This window comes from Nomascus leucogenys, chromosome 16 (assembly GCF_006542625.1).
Source record: "Nomascus leucogenys isolate Asia chromosome 16, Asia_NLE_v1, whole genome shotgun sequence".
NCBI lineage: Eukaryota > Metazoa > Chordata > Mammalia > Primates > Hylobatidae > Nomascus > Nomascus leucogenys.
The window spans coordinates 41,495,264-41,514,555 of record NC_044396.1 but is presented as its reverse complement, the minus strand read 5'-3'; the positions used below and the strand labels follow the sequence as shown (position 1 = coordinate 41,514,555).

Here is a 19,292-nt window from a genome sequence, read left to right as displayed (position 1 = left end):
GCAAAGCTAATAGAAGAGCGGAGACTCTAGAAGTTAGAAGCTGCTAACATCCAAGCTGTGCTTTAAGGGATGACTTTGAAAAGTGAACAAGTGAGGAAGAACATTCCTGGATGAGGAAACTCATATAGAGCACGTATAAAGGGGAGAAAGTGCTGGGAGATACAGCTGGAGAGATGGGTTGGTACCTTATCATGGAGAGACTTTCATGCTAGGTTAAGAAGTTTACCCATGCCCAGGGCTGGGCGCAGTGGCTCATGCCTGTAATCCTGGCACTTTGGGAGGCCAAGACGGGTGGATCACGAGGTCAGGAGATCGAGACCATCCTGCCTAACATGGTGAAACCCCGTCTCTACAAAAAATACAAAAAATTAGCCGGGCGTGGTGGCAGGCGCCTGTAGTCCCAGCTACTTGGGAGGCTAAGGCAGGCGCATGGTGTGAACCCGGGAGGTGGAGCTTGCAGTGAGCCGAGATCGCGCCACTGCACTCCAGCCTGGGCGACAGAATGAGACTCCACCTCAAAAAAAAAAAAAAAAAAAAAGTTTAAATTGTATCTAGTATACAAAACAAAACCAGTGAAAGTTGTTAGGCAGGGAAGAGATGTGATTAGACTGGTCTTGGATGGAGTAAATAATGGAGACAGATAGGAGGTCAATTCAGGTATAAATTGAGGACCTGAACAAGTTGTGGGGTACTGTCAAATGTTTGTTGAGTGCATACCATTGTATACCAGGTACAGTACATCTTTTAAAAAGGAGCTTATAGTCAGCAGGTTAGATGACACTGAAAGATACAATGTGAGAATCTAAAGAAATTACAAGCATGTGGCCAGGTGCTGTGGCTCCCTCCTGTAATCCCAGCACTTTGTGGGAGGCTGAAGCGGGTGGATCACTTGAGATCAGGAGTTCGAGACCAGCCTGGCCAACATGGTGAAACCCCATCTACTAAAAGTACGAACAGTAGCCGGGAGTGGTGGTGAGTGGCTGTAATCCCAGCTACTAGGGAGGCTGAGACAAGAGAATCGTTTCAACCTGGGAGGTAGAGGCTGCAGTGAGCAGAGATCGTGTCACTGCACTCCAGCTTGGGCAACAGAGTGAGACTCTGTCTCAAAACAAACAAAGAAACAAACAAGCATGGTAGGGAATGACTCCCAAAGTAGGTGACATTGAAGTTGAAAAGTGAAGGAAAAATAGGATTTTAAAGATCTGAACTTATTTGAAGTACTTAGGGTATTTATTGTACATCCTGTATAATCCCTCCATACTCCTACTAAAGAAAACCATTTTCTTTTGCCCTCACTGTAAATCTACTGAAGCACCTAAAATAGTTATTAAATTTAAAAAAACAATAATGCGATGAGGCCAGAATTAGGTTTCTCTCTTCTGTTCTCCCACGGCACATTACCTTTGCATCATTTGCACACTATTATAATTACTTGAAAATTTGAAAGAGGTCCAAAGAAAGGACAGATATTTAGGAGCGCCAGGAAGGAGACAGCACAAAAGGGAAGGAGGAGTATAAAAGTTAAGTAATTTAAAATGGCAAATGCTTTAGAAAGTTCAAATAAAATCTCAGTACTGTAATTTACTGTAATTTGGAGGTCCTTGTTAATGATCTGTTTGCAAGTTAAGTAAGAAATGCACAGTAGGCCAAAAATGAGATTGGACTGAGGACTTCCTATCAGAAAGCTTGGTTGAGAAGTGAAGCTACAGAATTTTTTTTGTTCTTTTTTTTGTTTTATTAAGGAAGGGAGAATAGAGGGTGTCTAATAGGCAACAAAAGTAACTTTTCAAGACTTACTACCATGGATACATGTATTAGTAACTTATAAACAGTATTTTCTCTAGATATTTGCATATATATAAAAGAATTAATGTTAGTACATTTTCACTTATCCCTAGAAAAGAATTACTGATGCATACAGACTCTTAACATTTACACTGGAGGTGTATAAGGTATGAACCAGTCGTTTCTGGTAATTTATTGCAACCTGTGATTAAGAGAGAAGGTTAGGACTGAATTAAATCATTTTCCAAAGAAAAAAGTCAGACAACATTTATAATTTACCAGATTATCACTGGCATATTTCAGCAATTTTTTTTTTTTTTTTTTGAGACACGGCAACATTCTGTTGCCCGGGCTGGGAGTGCAGTGGTGCCATGATGGTTCACTGCAGCCTCGACCTCCTGGGCTCAACTGATTCTCCCACCTCAGCCTTCTGAGTAACTGGGAATACAGGTCCGCACCACCACGCCCAGCTAAGTTTTGTATTTTTTGTAGATTAGGGGTTTCACTACATTGCCCAAGCTGGTCTCGAACTCCTGGGCTCAAGCAATCCTCCTGCCTCGGCCTCCCATAAGTGCTGGGATTACAGGTGTGAGTCACTGCACCGAGCTCCAGCAAGATTTTTACATTCTAAATTGGGTTATATTTGTAATAATGAATGTCACTAATAAGAGGAAGTGCAAGTACCAATATGTTCTTTACAGGCCTCATACTGCTGTTTTTCTTTTCTTTCTTTTTCTTTTCATTCTTGGTCATACTGCTGTTTTTCTTAGCCAATTTTCTGGCCAAACTCCTCCTCACCACTTATTTTCTGTGTGCTGATGACTATGCTCTACTACTAAATTCGGCTCTTTTGTCTTGCCAGTTCACACCTTCCCCTAAGGCATAATAACCATTTACTGCTTAATTTTTGCTTTTCTCCTCTATCTTGCTGGAGTGGTGTAATAAAATTCCAGCTTAACCAATAAGTAAAATGGCTTGCCAATGATGATAAAGACCAGATTTGTTTGGGATATGTAGCAGCACAAATTTAAAAGTAAATAAATAAAACAAGCCCATCTCAATCCTAACTTTCAGATACTGGTCAGTGTGACTGAAAACTTAAATTGTTCATGCTAATCAACGTTTACGTTTTTCAGTTTCCACCTAACATTTTGTTCAGTTTGGTGCCCTCTTGTGCCTCTTATTTTTACAAACACAACTCGGAAGTCCTGCTGACTTTAGAGGAGGCACCTCCAAGTTTTTACTCATACCAGATATTCCTGGATATAACAGGAATTTGAAAACTATTATGTAATTATTCTACGTGTAACATCTGCTTATCAGATTTTAATATTCAAGCCTTGTGGCTTCAAGTCATTGCCTGTGACTGATCATCTTCGCAAATGCAAGAGTCCCCTGAAACTGTCTCTCAACCACTAGGGTGCTCATGCTAACCCCTAACCCACTAGACCCACTACAAGATTCAGTATTTGTAAAGCTGAAAACGTGGTTGTGGCGTTTACATTTTCATTCCGATCGGCCTAGCCTTCCCTCTCTTCTCTCTTGGATGTTTTCTTGCCTTACCTGGTCTGAGAAATTGTGCCGCCCTACCCTTGCAGAGTTAACAGGGGGACGCTTGCCAGCTGCGTGCAGTCCCGGCGGTCCGGATATGTGGGGAGGTGGCGGCAGGAACGCCTGGGCCAGGCGCTGGTATGTCATCCTGTTACAGACCTTGGCCTAGTCCGCAGGTTGCCCCTGGAGAGGCGACGGGGACACCAGACCCTCGACTGGCTCTGCACCTCCGCGACAGGCTGAGGGGCACAAGCTCTCTTTCGCCTGGGGACGATCCAATGTTTGGTGGGTCGACCTTAGTCAGGGCCTACTCGCTGTCGCAAAGAAGGTCAAACTCACCTTGGGAAAGTACGCGCCGGGACGCAGCTAGCACCATAACAGGCGGCCCCAGCGGAGTCTCCCAGGGTCAGGCCAGGACAGCCAACTTGCCCGGCAGGCCGAGAGCCGGAGGCGGGGCCGCCCCCTTCCCGGCAGGCTGCCGACTTCCGGACCTGCGTAGATGCCTCTCTGCGCCTCCAGGCGCGCCCCTCCCCCGGCAGGCCGTTTCCCGGCATGCGCCGCGGAGGAAGAGACGGAGTCGACAAAAACAAACCAAGCCGCGGCGGTGTCCGCGGCCCTGCCGAGCCCTCGGCGTTGCCTCAGGGTCCCCCAGTCGCCTGGGCCCCTCGGCTCTGACAGGCCGCGGCCTTCTGTCCCCCGGCCCCAGACCCAGAGCCGAGGGGCCTGCCTGCGTCCTTCTCCGCCCGGACCCCTCCCTGCCTCCTAGAGTTAGGGGCCGCGGCGGGCGGACGCCCGGGACGCCGGCGGTTGTGTCGGCTTAGCGGTGCCGAATGGGCGGTTGGTAGCCGCCGCCGAGGACTAGGCGGCGGCGGAAGATGGTGCCAGGGGTCGCTGGCTCTGCTGCTGCCGCCGGCGAAGGAGGAGGCGCTGCCGGGTAAGTGTCGCCGCCGCCCGTGTCCCCTTCCCCCATCTGGCACAGCGGTCGCGCGGCGGGCCCTGGCACGGTGGGCCGGGGTCGCAGGGTCCAGAGTTCCGGCCGGCCTGAGCTCGGCCCACGCGCAGGTGTGTGCACCGGAGGGCCCCGGCGCCTCCCGCCCCGGCAGGTGTTGCCCACTGGCCGCCTTCCCGGCGCGACAGCCCCTGTGGAGACAAAAGCGGTTCGAGTCGATGCTCCACCAGGCTGCGGGAGGTGTGAGTCGGATCCTCTCGCTGCGGGGCTGCCTGCGGCTTCCTCGGCCGGAGCCTTGGGATCCCTCCCTCTGCGCTGCCGGTCAGCACCCGGCCTAGTTGCGGGAGTGGCCGAGGGCGAGGGACCTCCGAACCCCCCGAGACGCATCTTGACTTGTGCTCATCGCTGCCAGGGATCAGCCCTTAATTCTGTGTTGGACTCGAGAAACGGGAGAGTGGAGTTTGGCCGAGGCCGAACGAAGCTTACCGAGTGGGAGGAACGGAGAGATGATGTCTTTGTCCCGACCCCAGAGTGCGAGGATTCTACGGTATAAAGTTACTCCTAGGAATGACTCAGCCTGCGCCCGCCCCACGGATAGATTTGGGATGGGTGTGCACGCGGATTTCACAGCTTCCTTGGTAGAAACAAAAATACATTAACCAACAGTAGAAATGGCAGCTTCTGAATGGAATCTCTCTATAGTTTCTTCCACCGCCTGGTGGATGTGCTGTGTTTACTGTTTATGGTTTCGTAATCTAGTCGTTTCCATCATGACTCTTTAAAGTGTGGTCATACCTTGAAGTAGTGTAGACCTGGCTGCCAAGGAAGACTCATGTGCTCACTGTTGATAAAGAGTCACGTTACTACGAGACATTCAGCCAGATGGGAATGTTCTCAAGTCTGCTGCAAACATTTAAAGTGTACCTATTTGCTAACCATTTTATTGTGTAGTTTCTTAAGTTTTTGTGTTTTGGTGAAGCTTGTATGATTTATACATAGGTTTGGGCAGTTAGCAATTTAGGAAGAGACTTAAGTAGACTTAATTGTGTGTTTAATCAAGAACGTATTACATTGTGATAGACGATAAAAAGAGGGTCCTTCCACTTATGATCAGATAAAACTGAGAAACCAAGGGACTACTGAGGGAGGTGGCTGAATTTATTTTTTGTATTATTGGATTTATAAGCAGACCATTGCTAGGAATGTGAAAATATGTTCGCTTTTTATATTTGTTGTAACAGAATTTGGCCCTAATGAAAATACTTTCTCAATAACATTCCTGTCATGTCTTTTAATGTTTGTGATTGTGTTCAAAACCTGGATAAAGTTTTATGTCAGGGATGCTTTATGTGCTTTATAAGCACATAATGCTTATGTTGAGAAACCTCTGTTGATGGAAAGTGGATATTGACGTAGTTCGTTTTTAAAGTAATTTTATTTAGTCTATTTTGAACTTTTTATGATAATCAAGATATGATTGTTTATGTACTTAATCCTTTATATGTTTGTTATTGGATGACAGGGAAGACAATGAAGCGGTACTTTTGTCCCTGAGTTTTTTTTTTTTTTTTTTGGCTCTTGCTGCCAAACACAAGATCAGGATGCATGGCAGATTTACTTTTAGCAAATCAAGTTCATAAAGGCAGAGGACACAAGACTTTTGTTTTCGAAATTTTGAACCTAAATTTTGATTATGTTAGCCTGAGAAAAGTTTTTAGACTCTATATAAAGATTAACTTAAAATTTTAAATCACACATTCAGCAAATATTTGAGCATCTACATACTTTACTTTTCAGATGTGTATGTCTTATGAATATCTTTTTAAAAGAATGGCTGATAAAATTTTCTCATTCAGGTAATGATATTTTCTAACTCCAGTTACACTTTTCTTTTGTAGTAATACTGGCCTAAGACACTTAGGTGAAAATCTAGCAGTCTCTTTCAACACACTTTCACGATTCTTTTATTATCTTTTTACCACTGTGAGGTTTTTGAACTAGATACATGAGGAACATAAAAATGTTTAAGTAATTGTTCTTGAGTAGAGACGGGGTTTTACTATGTTGGCCAGGCTGGTCTTGAACTCCTGACCTCAGGTGATCTGCCTGCCTCGGACTCCTAAAGCCCGGCCACTGATTGACTTTTGAATAAAGGCCCAAGAGAAGTAAGGGGTCTAAGTGTGTGACTCTTGAAAGGAATTTTTGGCGAAAGAAACAGTAAATGGAAAGGCTCTGATATATATGGCATATACCAAGAAAAATGAAGCTGGACTAGTATGAGAGAGGGGATAGTAATGGTAGATTGTGGGGCTTTATGTATCCAGATTTGGAAGTCATAGTAAGGAAACTAATGTGCTCTAACTCACAAAGGTCTGCAGATGAATTCAAGTAAACCCAGCATGGCTGGAAAGCAGTTGAAGCCAAATTCACCTCATTTATTCCTGAAATGCTAATTGAACCCCTGCAGCATACTCTTTTAGCTTCAACAATGCAACAATGAACAAGAAAGACATATATGTCTATGTGTGTATATTTATTTATAGGAAATGGGCAACCACTGGAAATTTTCATGGAGGTAAATGACAAATGCAGATTACTTTGAGGATGTAGAATAGATAAAAGGCTAGCCAAGCCGATTGTATAGTGCTAGGTTGATGAGTTTTTGCTTAACTCACATAGATAAAAGGATGTAAAGATTACTTGTCTCTGATTATTTATTATGGACCGAATCAACTTAATTTGACTGTAAACTGTACCCCCATCATTTAGGGTCCTGAGAGGATGGCATTTCTTTCCATCCCTTTGTAAAGTTCCAGTTCTGTTGGATTACTTTTTGTAAGTTTGCCTCCAAGTACCCTCGTTCCTTGGTTAATTTGTTTCTGCTTTCATAGCTGTTTAGTGAGTGCTCTGAGGATTGTGGAATAACAATCCTCACCCATGTTTTTCATCCATGATTTTTTTCCACCCGTCAGTTTGCTCTTTTGAATTCTCATATTTTATTGGCTTGTAATTGTGCTAGGAGATGAAAATAATTGAGATCCATTTCCTTTTTTTGTCACTGATTTGAGACTGTCCACTCATTTTTTCCTTCACATTGCACACATTATACTTGTTTAGTAACTGTCCAGCATACCTGTTGAAATATTAATTCACTACCATATTATTAATATTACAGTAATATAACGGCTTTTAGTAATTGTTTTACTGCAAATGCCAGATTTGGGCAGGCTGGTTTAATAATTTGGTTGTATGTTTATAGATAATCTTGGTTTAATAGAATGCAGCTAATTCTACATTTTCTTTTGTTTCCCCATCTTCCCTGTCTTATTATATATTTGCTATATAGATAATTTTGGTTTTACTCTTAGTTTCCATTATAAAATAAAACGCAACTAGAAAATTTTCACTGAAATCATGCATTTTATATAGTTTTTATAAACGATAGGGACACCAAAATGTGTAATGCATTTATATGTACTGATACAGAAAGATTTCTGTTATTTTATGCCGTTCAAGCAAAGTCCATAGAAGTATGTAGGGTGTTACCTCATTTTTATAAAACCATATTGCCTGAATATACACATATTTCCTGTACACCTAGGGAAAAAACTTGAAGGGTGTACTCCAAAGTAGTTTTCATTTTTGTTTTAAAAGTATTCCTGTTCTGCTATTTTTACCTCGTTTGCTGTCTTTGGGCACTACCTTTCTAAATGCTTGCTTCATTCTTTTGGTGAAGTTGCTTGTCTAGTTTGTAGACAAGGCGTATATTTAGGAAGTCTGAACTTTTATGAAAAAGGTTTTCTTTCAGGGAAATGTGAGGAAAATGCCTGACCTACTCATCTTTCATTCTTTTTCTTGGCAGAGAAGTGGTAGGATCAGATTAGAATATATCTGATTTGGGGAGACTCATGCCCAGTTTTCAGTCCCTGGGCAACGTAGACACTCCATTTGTGGTGGACATTATCTCCATTGATGCAGTAGCCCATGACCCCTCAATGAGGGAGAATTGCTAATAATTGCAGTTTACAGAACTAGAGATCAGGCAAAATTATTTCCAATCATCTTTTCTCTCTGAAGCTTTTAGTCCACTTTAGGGTTATCTAAGTCTCATGTCTTCTATTCATCTGGAAAGCATCTTGAAGATATTTGTATTCCAGGCACCTAGCAGTGTCTGGCTTATGTTTAGATGCCCCCAAAATAGTGGATGAATAATGAATGTGTCCAGTTTTGGAGGTCAGAGATTGTCATTGGGGTGTCCCCCTTTCACCTTATCATATAAGGAAGCGAATTGTTTTGTTTGTTTGTTTTTGTTTTTTTTAGGCAGAGTCTTACCTTGTCGCCCAGGCAGGAGTGCAATGCTGTGATCTAGGCTCACTACAACCACTGCCTCCTGGGCTCAGATGATCCTCCCACCTCAGCCTCCCAGTAGGTGGGATTACAGGCATGCACTACCACTGCCAACTAATTCTTGTATTCTTAGTAGAGACGGGGTTTCACCATGTTGCCCAGGCTGGTCTTGAACTCCTGGCCTGAAGTGAGCCACCCACCTTGGACTCCCAAAGTGCTGGGATTACAGGCATGAGCCACTGTGTCTGGCCTAATTCTAAGTTTTGACTGTATTAGAATAGTTGACAGTAGGGCTGGGATAATTGACTTTATCATCATGGTGGTAATCTCTCAAGAGAAAATTGTAAATTAATCTCCAGTTGATAAGTTGGATAGATTTTAATGAGTATGTGAGATACTTTCTGGTTCTTTTCCTCAAATATGGGTATATATGGATTCAATTGTTATCTCTGTACATCTGGAAACAAATGCAGTGGGATCAATATATTTTTATTTATTTTTTTGAGATGGTTTCACTCTTGTTGCCCAGGCTGGAGTGCAATGGCACGATCTCAGCTGACCGCAACCTCTGACTCCCGGGTTCAAGCGAGTCTCCTGCCTCAGCCTCCCGAGTAGCTGGGATTACAGGCATGTGCTACCACACTCAGATAATTTCATAGTAGAGATGGTGTTTCTCCATGTTGGTCAGGCTGGTCTCGAACTCCCGACCTCAGGTGATCTGCCCACCTTGGCCTCCCAAAGTGCTGGGTGGCATATAAAGTGGACTAAAAGCTTCAGAGAGAAAAGATGATTGGAAATAATTTTGCCTGATCTCTAGTTCTGTAAACTGCAATTAGCAATTCTCCCTCATTGAGGGGTCACGGGCTACTGCATCAATGGAGATAATGTCCACCACCCTGTCGGATCAATATTTTTTAAAATACAGCTCTCTTCTCCCCTTCATTTGTAGCTGACTGTATCCCAGGAGGATTTAGGAGGAACAGATGTCCTCATAATGAGAGATAGGTTTTTCCCCCCAGATAAGAGAATTCCTGCTGCCTTATATTAACTACTTAAGAGTTCTGTAAATTCAGAGAAAGGAGAAAGAATACTGTAGGCCACCTGTGATAAGGGAAGACTTCCCAGAAGTGGTAATAGGACAATACTTGGACTTTGTTTGTTTGTTTGTTTGTTTTTGAGACAGAGTCTCGCTCTGTCGCCCAGGATGGAGTGCAGTGGTGTGATCTCAACTCACTGCGAGCTCCGCCTCCTGTGTTCATGCCATTCTCCCACCTCAGCCTCCCGAGTAGCTGGGACTATAGGCACCCGCCACCATGCCCAGCTAATTTTTTTGTATTTTTAGTAGAGACGGGGTTTCACTGTGTTAGCCAGGATGGTCTCGATCTCCTTACCTCGTGATCCACCCGCCTCGGCCTCCCAAGGTGTTGGGATTACAGGCGTGAGCCACCGCGCCCGGCAATACTTTGACTTCTGAAGATGAGTAAAATTCAGATAAGCAAAGTTGGGGGTATTTTACCTGGCAGGAGTATGTAAAGTGAGGGTATAGGTTTGTCATGTAAGGGAGTAGTTGATGATACTGCTACAAAAATAAACTGGGGTTAATTATGAAGTTCTTGAGTGCTGGAGTTTAATTAAAGTCATAATTGCCACCATTTTTAAAGCTTTTAGTATATTCCTGGCACCGTAAAGGACTCTGAAGTACATTATTGCTATCCTTCTCATCTCTGTGAAAGGTATCGTTGCAATTTATAGATTGTCAACTGATACGTAGAGGTTACCTGAGCCTCAGTGAGATAGATGGTATTCAAATACAAGTAAATTTTGTTCCTAAGTCTGCCATTTTTATGTTAATCTAGCCTATATCAAGTTGGCAAATTCACATGCTAAGAGGGGTGGGCAGATAGTACAATTAAGTGAAACTGAGTACTGAACCAGAGGTGACAAGGAGAGTGTAGCTGTAAAGAAACCACAGATTCGTGCTCTGCTGTAGGCAACAGTAAGGTGCTAGGGAAGATATTTGAGGGAAGCAGCCTAACTACGTTGGTTGTAACTGGTAGGGAGTATTTAGGAAGGACTGAAGCTGGATAGAGATTTAAAGGCAGAGAGAAGAGGTTGCAGGCTTCTAAGTAAGGGTTATGTCATTGGAAAATGAGGGGTTGGATTAGAAAGGAAAAAATGGGTAGGACTTGGACAGAAATAACTGAAGCCTGGTCCATTGTCACTTTGGAAAGTTTGTAAAAAAGGAAAAAGAGAAATAACTGAAGTTTGGGGCAGTAGTAGAATGATAGTTTATTGACAATGAATAAATTAGGGAATAGATTTAAAGGAAAAGCACCGAATTTAAATTTAGACATGTTGAGTTTGAGGTAACAGTAGGATTTCCAGTAGGAAATATGTAGCATCAGTTACTGCTAGCTCTGAACTCAGAACAGAGATCTGGATTAGTTAATAACAATAACTGATGTTTGTATTTCACTTTATGGTTTGCATAACTTCCATATATGTATAGATTATTCATTAGATCCTGACCACAACCCTGCAAGACAGGCACTTTTTCCTTTTTGTAATCAAATGAAAAAACTTGTTAGGTGAAGTCAGTTCAGGTCACATTGGGCTAGGACTTGAATATACTTCTTTTGATTCCAAATCTCATGTTCTCTTCACAGTTCTATTCTTCCTCTTATGTTTACATGAAGATAACAATTGGGGCGTGGTGACTCATGCCTGTATTCCCAGAACTTTGGGAGGCTGAGGCAGACAGATCACTTGGGGTCAGGAGTTTGAGACCAGCCTGGCCAGCATGGCGAAACCCTGTCTTTACTAAAAATACAAAAAAAATTAGCCGGGTGTGGCGGTGGTGCCTATAATCCCAGCCACTCTGGAGGCTGGGATTTTTTTTTTTTCAGACGGAGTCTTACTCTGTAGCCCAGGCTGGAGTGTGGTGGCGCGATCTCAGCTCACTGCAAGCTCTGCCTCCTGAGTTCACGCCATTCTCCTGCCTCAGCCTCCCAAGTAGCTGGGACTACAGGTGCCTGCCGTGCCCGGCTAATTTTTTGTATTTTTAGTAGAGACGGGGTTTCACTGTATTAGCCAGGATGGTCTCGATCTCCTGACCTCGTGATCCGCCCCCCTCGGCCTCCCAAAGGAGAATCTCTTGAACCTGGGAGGCGGAGGCTACAACGAGCTGAAGGCTGCAGTGAGCAGAGATCGTGCCACTGCACCCAGCCCCTGGGTGGCTGAGTGAAAGTCCATCTATTTAGAATGAGAGTGGGGCAGAACTCCCCTAGGACCTCAGATTGGGACTGAAATAGGGGAAGCAGGCGGGAATCTTTGTCTTGCTCTCTTGGTGGGACTAACTCTTTTGGGGCAACAAATTCAGGTTCTTTATTTCTTTGTAATGTATAGGGTGTCATCTTTTTTTTTTTTTTAAGTGAATATAAGTGTTTTTCCCCTCTAATTATAAAATGTGATTTTTAAAAGAACTGGGAGAGAGTAAAAGTCTGGCATCCAGAGATAGCCAGTGTTAAAAAGATTGCTATTAAATTGATCCAGACTTTCTAAGTGCTTGCATATACGTATGTCCTCCTGCATTAGTTGTAAAAATAAAATCCACAAACAGAATCACATAATATATACTGTAAATTGCTTTTCTTACTGATCAATATGTATAGATCAAAACATTTTTAAATGTCTAAAATTTGATACCTTATAGGGTTGTGTCATAATTTATTTTGTTTTAGAGAGAGGATCTTGCTGGGTCACCCAGGCTGGAGTGCAGTGATGCCATCATAGCTCACTGTAGCCTCCAGCTCCCAGGCTCAAGCAAGCCATATCCTCCTGCCTCAACCTTCTGAGTAGCTAGGACTATAGGCATAATTTATTTAACCAACCTCCATTGATAGTTTTTAAATTTATCATTTTAAAAAGTAATGGTATAATGAAAATCATTGCATGTGCATACCTTTGTACACTTGTTTCATTCTTTGCTCCCAGAAGTAGAATTGCTGGTTTGTACATTTTAAATTTTGATACATAGTGCCAGATTAAATTTCCTTAAAAGTTGTACCAGTTTGTATTTTTGTCAGAAATGTGCCAGTGGACCCACTGTTAATCTTGTCAACACTTAGCACTCATTTTAATCATCAGTAGTAATCTGAAGGGTAAAAAGTGGTACCTTGTTGATGTTTTAGTTCTCATTAGTGAATATGTACTTCCAGATAGTTTATTTTTCTTCATGCTATGGATAGCCATTTGTCATAATACCATTGCATGAAAAGTAGATCCTTTCTCCCCAATTTGAAATCCCACTATTATTGTATAGATATACATGTGCGTGTATGCATGTATAAAGATCAATTTGGATCTGTTCAGTTTCATGCATTATGTTTATTAATGTACCATGATTCCTACTAACTTGTTAACTACCGTGTGAGTTATGAGTATGTTTGACATGTTTTGACAATTGTTCTCTCCTACAAAGTCAATATATATGGTAGGCAGTTTATAGTAATTCTTAGTGGGCAGAAACTAAAGACTGTTTAAGCAGAGGGTCAAATAATTTAAGAAAATCTTGTGTCAGTTGAGTTACTAACCTGTTACTTTTAATTTAGAATTGGCTTGTGTTAACTTGTATAGTATTAAATATGATTTCATTTTATAAAAGTTAAGAAAGGACTTTATATAAAACGAGCATCAAGTCAAATTTTAGGAAATTGTGACTATTTGGTGAAAAGTAATACTTATGTACTAGGCTTATTTATATAAGGCTTATAAAGTTACTTTATAATTCCTTGAATAGCAGTTGATTTCTATGCTTGTACCTTACTTAACAATTACATGCAATAACTGTAGTTCTAGATCATAGAGATTCAACCCACTTACAGGATTTAATGGATTTTACGTAAATTAGGGGGACATGTACATGATAAGCATTCCCAAAGTTGCAAGTTAATAAAAGAATTAGCTCCTTTTAATGATTGTTTTCTTAAATCATTGGTTTATTAAGTTTATCCTCTTAAGTTTTAGTAATGTGATCAGTGAGGGTAAACTGTCAGTTTCTAGTTGGAACTTGATTTTACATATACTTTTGTGTTGGTTTTTTTTTTTTTACACTTGATCTTAGCCAAAAGGCCGAGAAGCGATGGTTTTTTTTTTTTTTATGTCACCTTTGTGTGAATTCTTGTCCATTCTTTCTCAGTCTAACCTTTGCATACCTCTCTTCATATTAGTATTATTGAACTTTTTGGAAGACAGGTAATATGCTTTTTATTAGTCTTCAGCACTAGCACACAATAAGTTTCTTAAAATTAGTATTTGTTCAGTGTGTTAGACTCATGTTTAATGTATGATTTGACTATTTATAGAAGATCAGAAGAATAATCTAGTGTACCCGTTTATGTCTTAAGATGAGGAAACTGAGTTTCATAGAAATTGGTTAACTCCTCAAAATCACAGGAGTAAAGATGTGAAGCTAGGACTAAAAACCAGATCTCTTATTTCTTTCCAAGTATTTTTTATTTCGGGGTGACCAAATATGTACTTGATTACTAATGTCCCTTTTTGCTGAATGTTTTTTAACAATTGTGACATACAAAGGAGAGAATTCAGTTTCATGGGATCATATTATTTTGATAGCATATAGGAATATGTAACAAAGTATACAGTCTTGTGAATAAATAGAGACAGTGTTCCTGTGGATTCTCTTTGAGCAACTTTCTGATTTCGCAGTTTTGGTTGCCGTACTCCTTATCCATGGTTTTGACCTCAAACATGTATTGACTGTTTACTATCTCTAGGTAGTATGTTAGGTATTGAGGTATAATATGTCGTGACCAAAATTTTTTTTAGCCATTTACAATACAGCTTGGGCGATGTAAGTTATTTGGCAAGTGGCAAAAAAGAGTAGCAGGGCATTTATGTATGTTCTGAATACCAACAGTTACTTGAAAGTTGGAATTTGAAGTATGGGCTGTCAGTACTTCAGGAACAAGACCACTGACAGCCAGTACATTGAGGAAGACTTTACGACAGAATATTTGTGAGTTCTTGGTTACATAATGGAAGCTGTGGAATGACATGAGTAGAGGCATGAAAATCCATTTATCCATGCACCTCATTTCAGGAGATCAGCCTAAATGGTAGGGAGCTTCATGTAGGGACCCAAATAAAGGAAATAGTGGAGTGTCAGTCTAAGGAATTTATACTTGAGTAGAAATTATGAAGCATTTTTAGTTTGGGGAGAAGTAAACATTAAAAGAATCTAAGATTATGTAGTTGGTGGTGCCATCTTAGATGGAATCCGCAGGTAGTAGGTGCTCAGATAGGTAATTGTTAGAGCCCGATATGCAGTAGGAAGATCTGAATTAGATAGCTTAATGGGAATAAAGTGGAAGAGAGGATACACATACTTAGTAACTGTTTATGTGGAACCAGGGAGTACTTATTCATATGATGTTAAAACATACTAAACCAAGCTGATTACTTTTCTTTTTTTTTTTTAATATAAGATACTGGGAACACATTGGCTGATAAAGAAACTGCTGAAAATTAGCTACCTGCATGTGATCTCTCTCTGTTACTAAGTTACTATTTGGATTCTGCTTTGTCATTTGCTTAGAGTACTGCTACTAGAACCCCAAGAGTACATTTGCTTATGAAACCCTGTTTATTCACCTGATGCTTTTGAGTGCTTTTTGTTATGTCACAGAGTTATTTCCTGTCCCTAGAGAATATTTTGGGAATATTTACTGTGATTTCTTTTTCTTTCTGCAATAGCCATATGAAGTAGGTATGGTAAATATCCACATTTACAGATTAGAGAATGGAAATTTAGACAGACGTGTATTGATGAAGAAAGTTGTTTTATTGTTTTATCTACATTTTTTCTTTTTTTTTTTTTTTTTGAGATGGAGTCTCACTCTGCCAACCAGCTGGAATGCAGTGGCATGATCTCGGCTCACTGTAACCTCCACCTTCCGGGTTCAAGTGATCCTCCTGCCTCAACCTCCTGAGTAGCTGGGATTACAGGCGAGAGCCACCACGCCCAGCTAATTTTTGTATTTTCAGTAGAGATGGGGTTTCACCATGTTGGCCAGGCAGTCTCGAACTCCTGACCTCAAGTGATCCACCTGCCTTGGCCTCCCAAAGTGCTGGAATTACAGGCATGAACCACTGTGCCTGGCCTGTTTTATCTACATTTCTTTTCCTAATAATAAAGCCATGCAGCTCATGGATCTTCTGGAGAAGATTCATTCAGTAGAATTTTATAACTTTGACTTAGATTACACAAAATTGGTCTATATAGATCATATGATATTTCTTTTAATAAGAGAATTTAAAACATTAGCATGAATAGGTATATTTTATTCATCCTGGTACCCATACAGAGTATTTAACTAATTTTATAAACCATACATTTCAATTAAAATCTGACCAGCTTTATTACATGACCACATAAAGATTAATAATCCAGGGTTGAAATAACAGCTCAAGATAGAAATAGATTTTTTGGCTGCACAGGGTGGCTCACGCCTGTAATCTCAGCACTTTGGGAGGCCGAGGTGGGTGGATCACCTAAGGTCAAGAGTTCAAGACCAGCCTGGCCAACATTGTGAAACTCCATCTCTACTAAAAATACAAAAATGAGCTGGGTGTAGTGGCAGGTGCCTGTAATCCCAGCTACTCGGGAGGCTGAGGCAGGGAGAATTGCTTGAACCCAGGAGGCGGAGGTTGCAGTGAGCTGAGATTGTGCCACTGCACTACATCCAGCCTTGGGCGACAGAGTGAGACTCCATCTCAAAAGAAAAAAAAAAAGAAAAAGAAAAGTGATGATCTGGCCAAGCATGGTGAGTCACACCTGTAATCCCAGCACTTGGAGAAGCCAAGGTGGGAGGATCACTTGAGAGGGCTGGAATTCATGACCAGCCTGAGCAACATAGAGAGACCTCATCTCTTAAAGAAAAAAGAAAAGAAGAAAAGGAAGTAATGATCCTTGTGAGGAAAAATAGGTCAGTGTCCTCTTGTTTTGACTGGATCAGAGTGTTCAGGCAAAGGAGTAATCGAACTCCTTTTTCCATTTACTGTTGTATAGATCTGGTCCTTTGGCTGGTCGCAGTGGCTCAAGCCTGTAATCTCAACACTTGGGGAGGCTGAGACGGGTGAATTACCTTACCTGAGGTCAGGAGTTTGAGACCAGCCTGGCCAACGTGGTGAAACCCTGTCTCTACTAAAAAATACAAAAAATTAGCTGGGCGTGGTGGTGGGTGCGTGTAATCACAGCTACTTGGGAGGCTGAAGCAAGAGAATTCCTTGAACCCAGGAGGCAGAGGTTCCAGTGAGCTGAGATCATGCCATTGCATTCTAGCCTGGGCAACAAGAGCAAAACTGCATTTCAAAAAAAAAGAAAAAAAGATCTGGTCCTTCACACATTGTTATATACATAAGATTGTACAGCCCTTTGAGAAAGAGACCAGTTATGTCTGTTTCCCTAAACAACTGGCTTGAGAGTCCAATTTATACAACTTACTTGTAGAATGTTTAGTAATTAGGCACTTTGCGTGTCACCTAGGTCAGCCTCCCTCTTAATGCAGTGACAGGTCCGGGGAAATTCAATTCAAGTAAAGATTTCACGTTTCATGCCTGTAGTGATTGTTGTTAAACATTAAGATTGAGAGTGTAGTCTGAGAATAAGAAAACCTTGAATATCCTTTATATTGGTTAGATGTTGGTGCAATTTGTTTTCGTGTATACGTGTTTACTTATAGGAAACTGTAATTTTCATTATTGGCAATTGTTTCTGTGTTCCCTTTATTTAGTAAAGCATATTTAGTGTTTATGCCTTGCCATGGATTACAGAGTGGTCACTCTGTGTATTAGACATTGTTTGTATGTTCTGCTCGTGTTAATGGATTGGCTGCAAATAAGATATGCCAATGACCAATAGGATATGCTTAGTCCACACTTAATTAAGAACATGTGCCCTTGCTAAAACCTACAGTATAATAATAAAAAATAAAAAAAAAAGAAGAAAGATTAAAAAAAAAAAGAAGAACATGTGGCTGATTTTTCTTCTTTTCTTTTTGTTTTTTCTAAAGATAGTCTTGCTCTGTTGCCTAGGCTGGAGTGCTGTGGCACAATCTCTGCTTGCTGCAGCCTCAACCTCCCAGGTTCAAGCCATCCTCCTGCCTCAGTGCCCCCACCCCACCCTGCCGTAACTGGGACTACAGGTGTGCGTCACCACACCTGGATAATTTTTGTATATTTGTAGATATGGAGTCTCACCATGTTGCCCAGGTTGGTCTGGAGCTCTTGATCTCAAGCAATCCACCTGCCTTGGCCTCCCAAGGGTGCTGCCAGTGCACCCAGTATGTTGCTGATTTTCTTTGAGACATAATGGGAAAGAAAATTTTCTCAGCTCTGTCTTACCACAGTGAAAGACTGCCTTCAGAGTGTTTCAGTTACCTCTTCCCATCAATATGAGAAAAGATGAGTGTGAGGAATAGGTAGAGGGAAAAATTAAAGTTTTTTGTGTAGCATGAATTATGGGAGGGGATGATATAGGTAATTTCGAGCATGCACATAGCTCTTGTATAGGCACTGTGCCAGTAGGTAGGTATTAGAGTAGACATGGTTCTTTATAGTAGCCTTATATAAAATGGACTTGCTTTGGTGAAACAGCTCCTGGCATCATTCAGACATTTTTATCCTGTTGTGTGGGTGCGGAAACACTGGGATTGTTCTATGAGCTTTCTTTTGTTTTTGTATTTTTATAATTTTTTTTTTTTTTGAGACGGAGATTCACTGGAGTGCAGTGGCGGAATCTCGGCTCACTGCAACCTCTGCCTCCCGGGTTCAAGTGATTCTCCTGCCTCAGCCTTCCAGGTAGCTGGGATTACAGGCATGCACCACCATGCCCAGCTAATTTTGTATCTTTTTTTTTTTCACTACAGACGGGGTTTCACCATGTTGGCCAGGCTGGTCTTGAACTCCTGACCTCAAGTGATCCACCTGCCTTTCCCTTCCAAAGTGCTGTGATTACAGGCGTGAGCCACCATGCCCGGCTGTATCTTTATAATTCTTACAGAAATCAAAAACACAGAAAGATAGGCAATAGAAGAATGAGCTATGATGTACCCATTGTTTTGATTCGGTTGTTATCACCTCATGGCCAATCTTGTTTTAGCTATACTTCCATCTGCTTCTCATTCTCTTGTTACTTTAGACCTGTAAATTTTGAAGAACAGATATCCCCTACAATAGCCCTGTGAGGAAGATGTCATCCCTACTTTTGAGATAAGAAAATTGAATGCTAGGATAAATTTCTTTTCTAAAATCACCCAGCTTGTAAGTGGCAAAATAAGAATTTTAACCAGGTCTGTTAAGTTCTTCCTCTGCAGTCAGTTGTTTTTCCTTCTGTTTAGGTCAGATTATAATCAAGGAGTGTGGTGTATTCTGACAGCAGCTAAATGTTTTACTGGAGTATTACCAATTCAGTACCTACAGACACTTGTTATTAATTGTTTTGGGTTAGGGTTAGCTTAGAGTTAGATTTTTTTCCTTTCCTCTGCATTCTTTTTGACCATCTAAAAAATCATATTGAAGGCCGGGTGCGGTGGTTTATGCCTGTAATCCCAGCATTTTGGGAGGCTGAGGCAGACAGATC

General features: G+C 41.4%; 2 protein-coding genes across 10 annotated transcripts in view; one reads left to right on the top strand and one right to left on the bottom strand.

Moving 5' to 3' along the window:
* Positions 1 to 2,359: 2,359 nt before the first annotated feature.
* LOC105740162 (translation initiation factor IF-2-like) lies at positions 2,360 to 7,436 on the bottom strand. The gene has a single exon (XM_012508501.2). It carries the CDS (start codon positions 4,670 to 4,672, stop codon positions 4,154 to 4,156), a length of 519 nt encoding a protein of 172 aa, XP_012363955.1. The 5' UTR covers positions 4,673 to 7,436; the 3' UTR covers positions 2,360 to 4,153.
* RB1CC1 (RB1 inducible coiled-coil 1) overlaps positions 3,879 to 19,292 on the top strand; it is a 92,895-nt gene continuing 77,481 nt past the window's right edge. For 7 of the 9 annotated variants that reach the window (XM_030794899.1, XM_030794895.1, XM_030794898.1 and 4 more), the window contains exon 1: positions 3,889 to 4,270. The gene's annotated coding sequence lies outside the window, so the exon portion shown is untranslated. Of the gene's footprint in view, positions 4,271 to 19,292 lie in introns of all 9 variants that reach the window. The other 2 variants (XM_012508494.2, XM_030794893.1) reach the window with 2 other exon arrangements.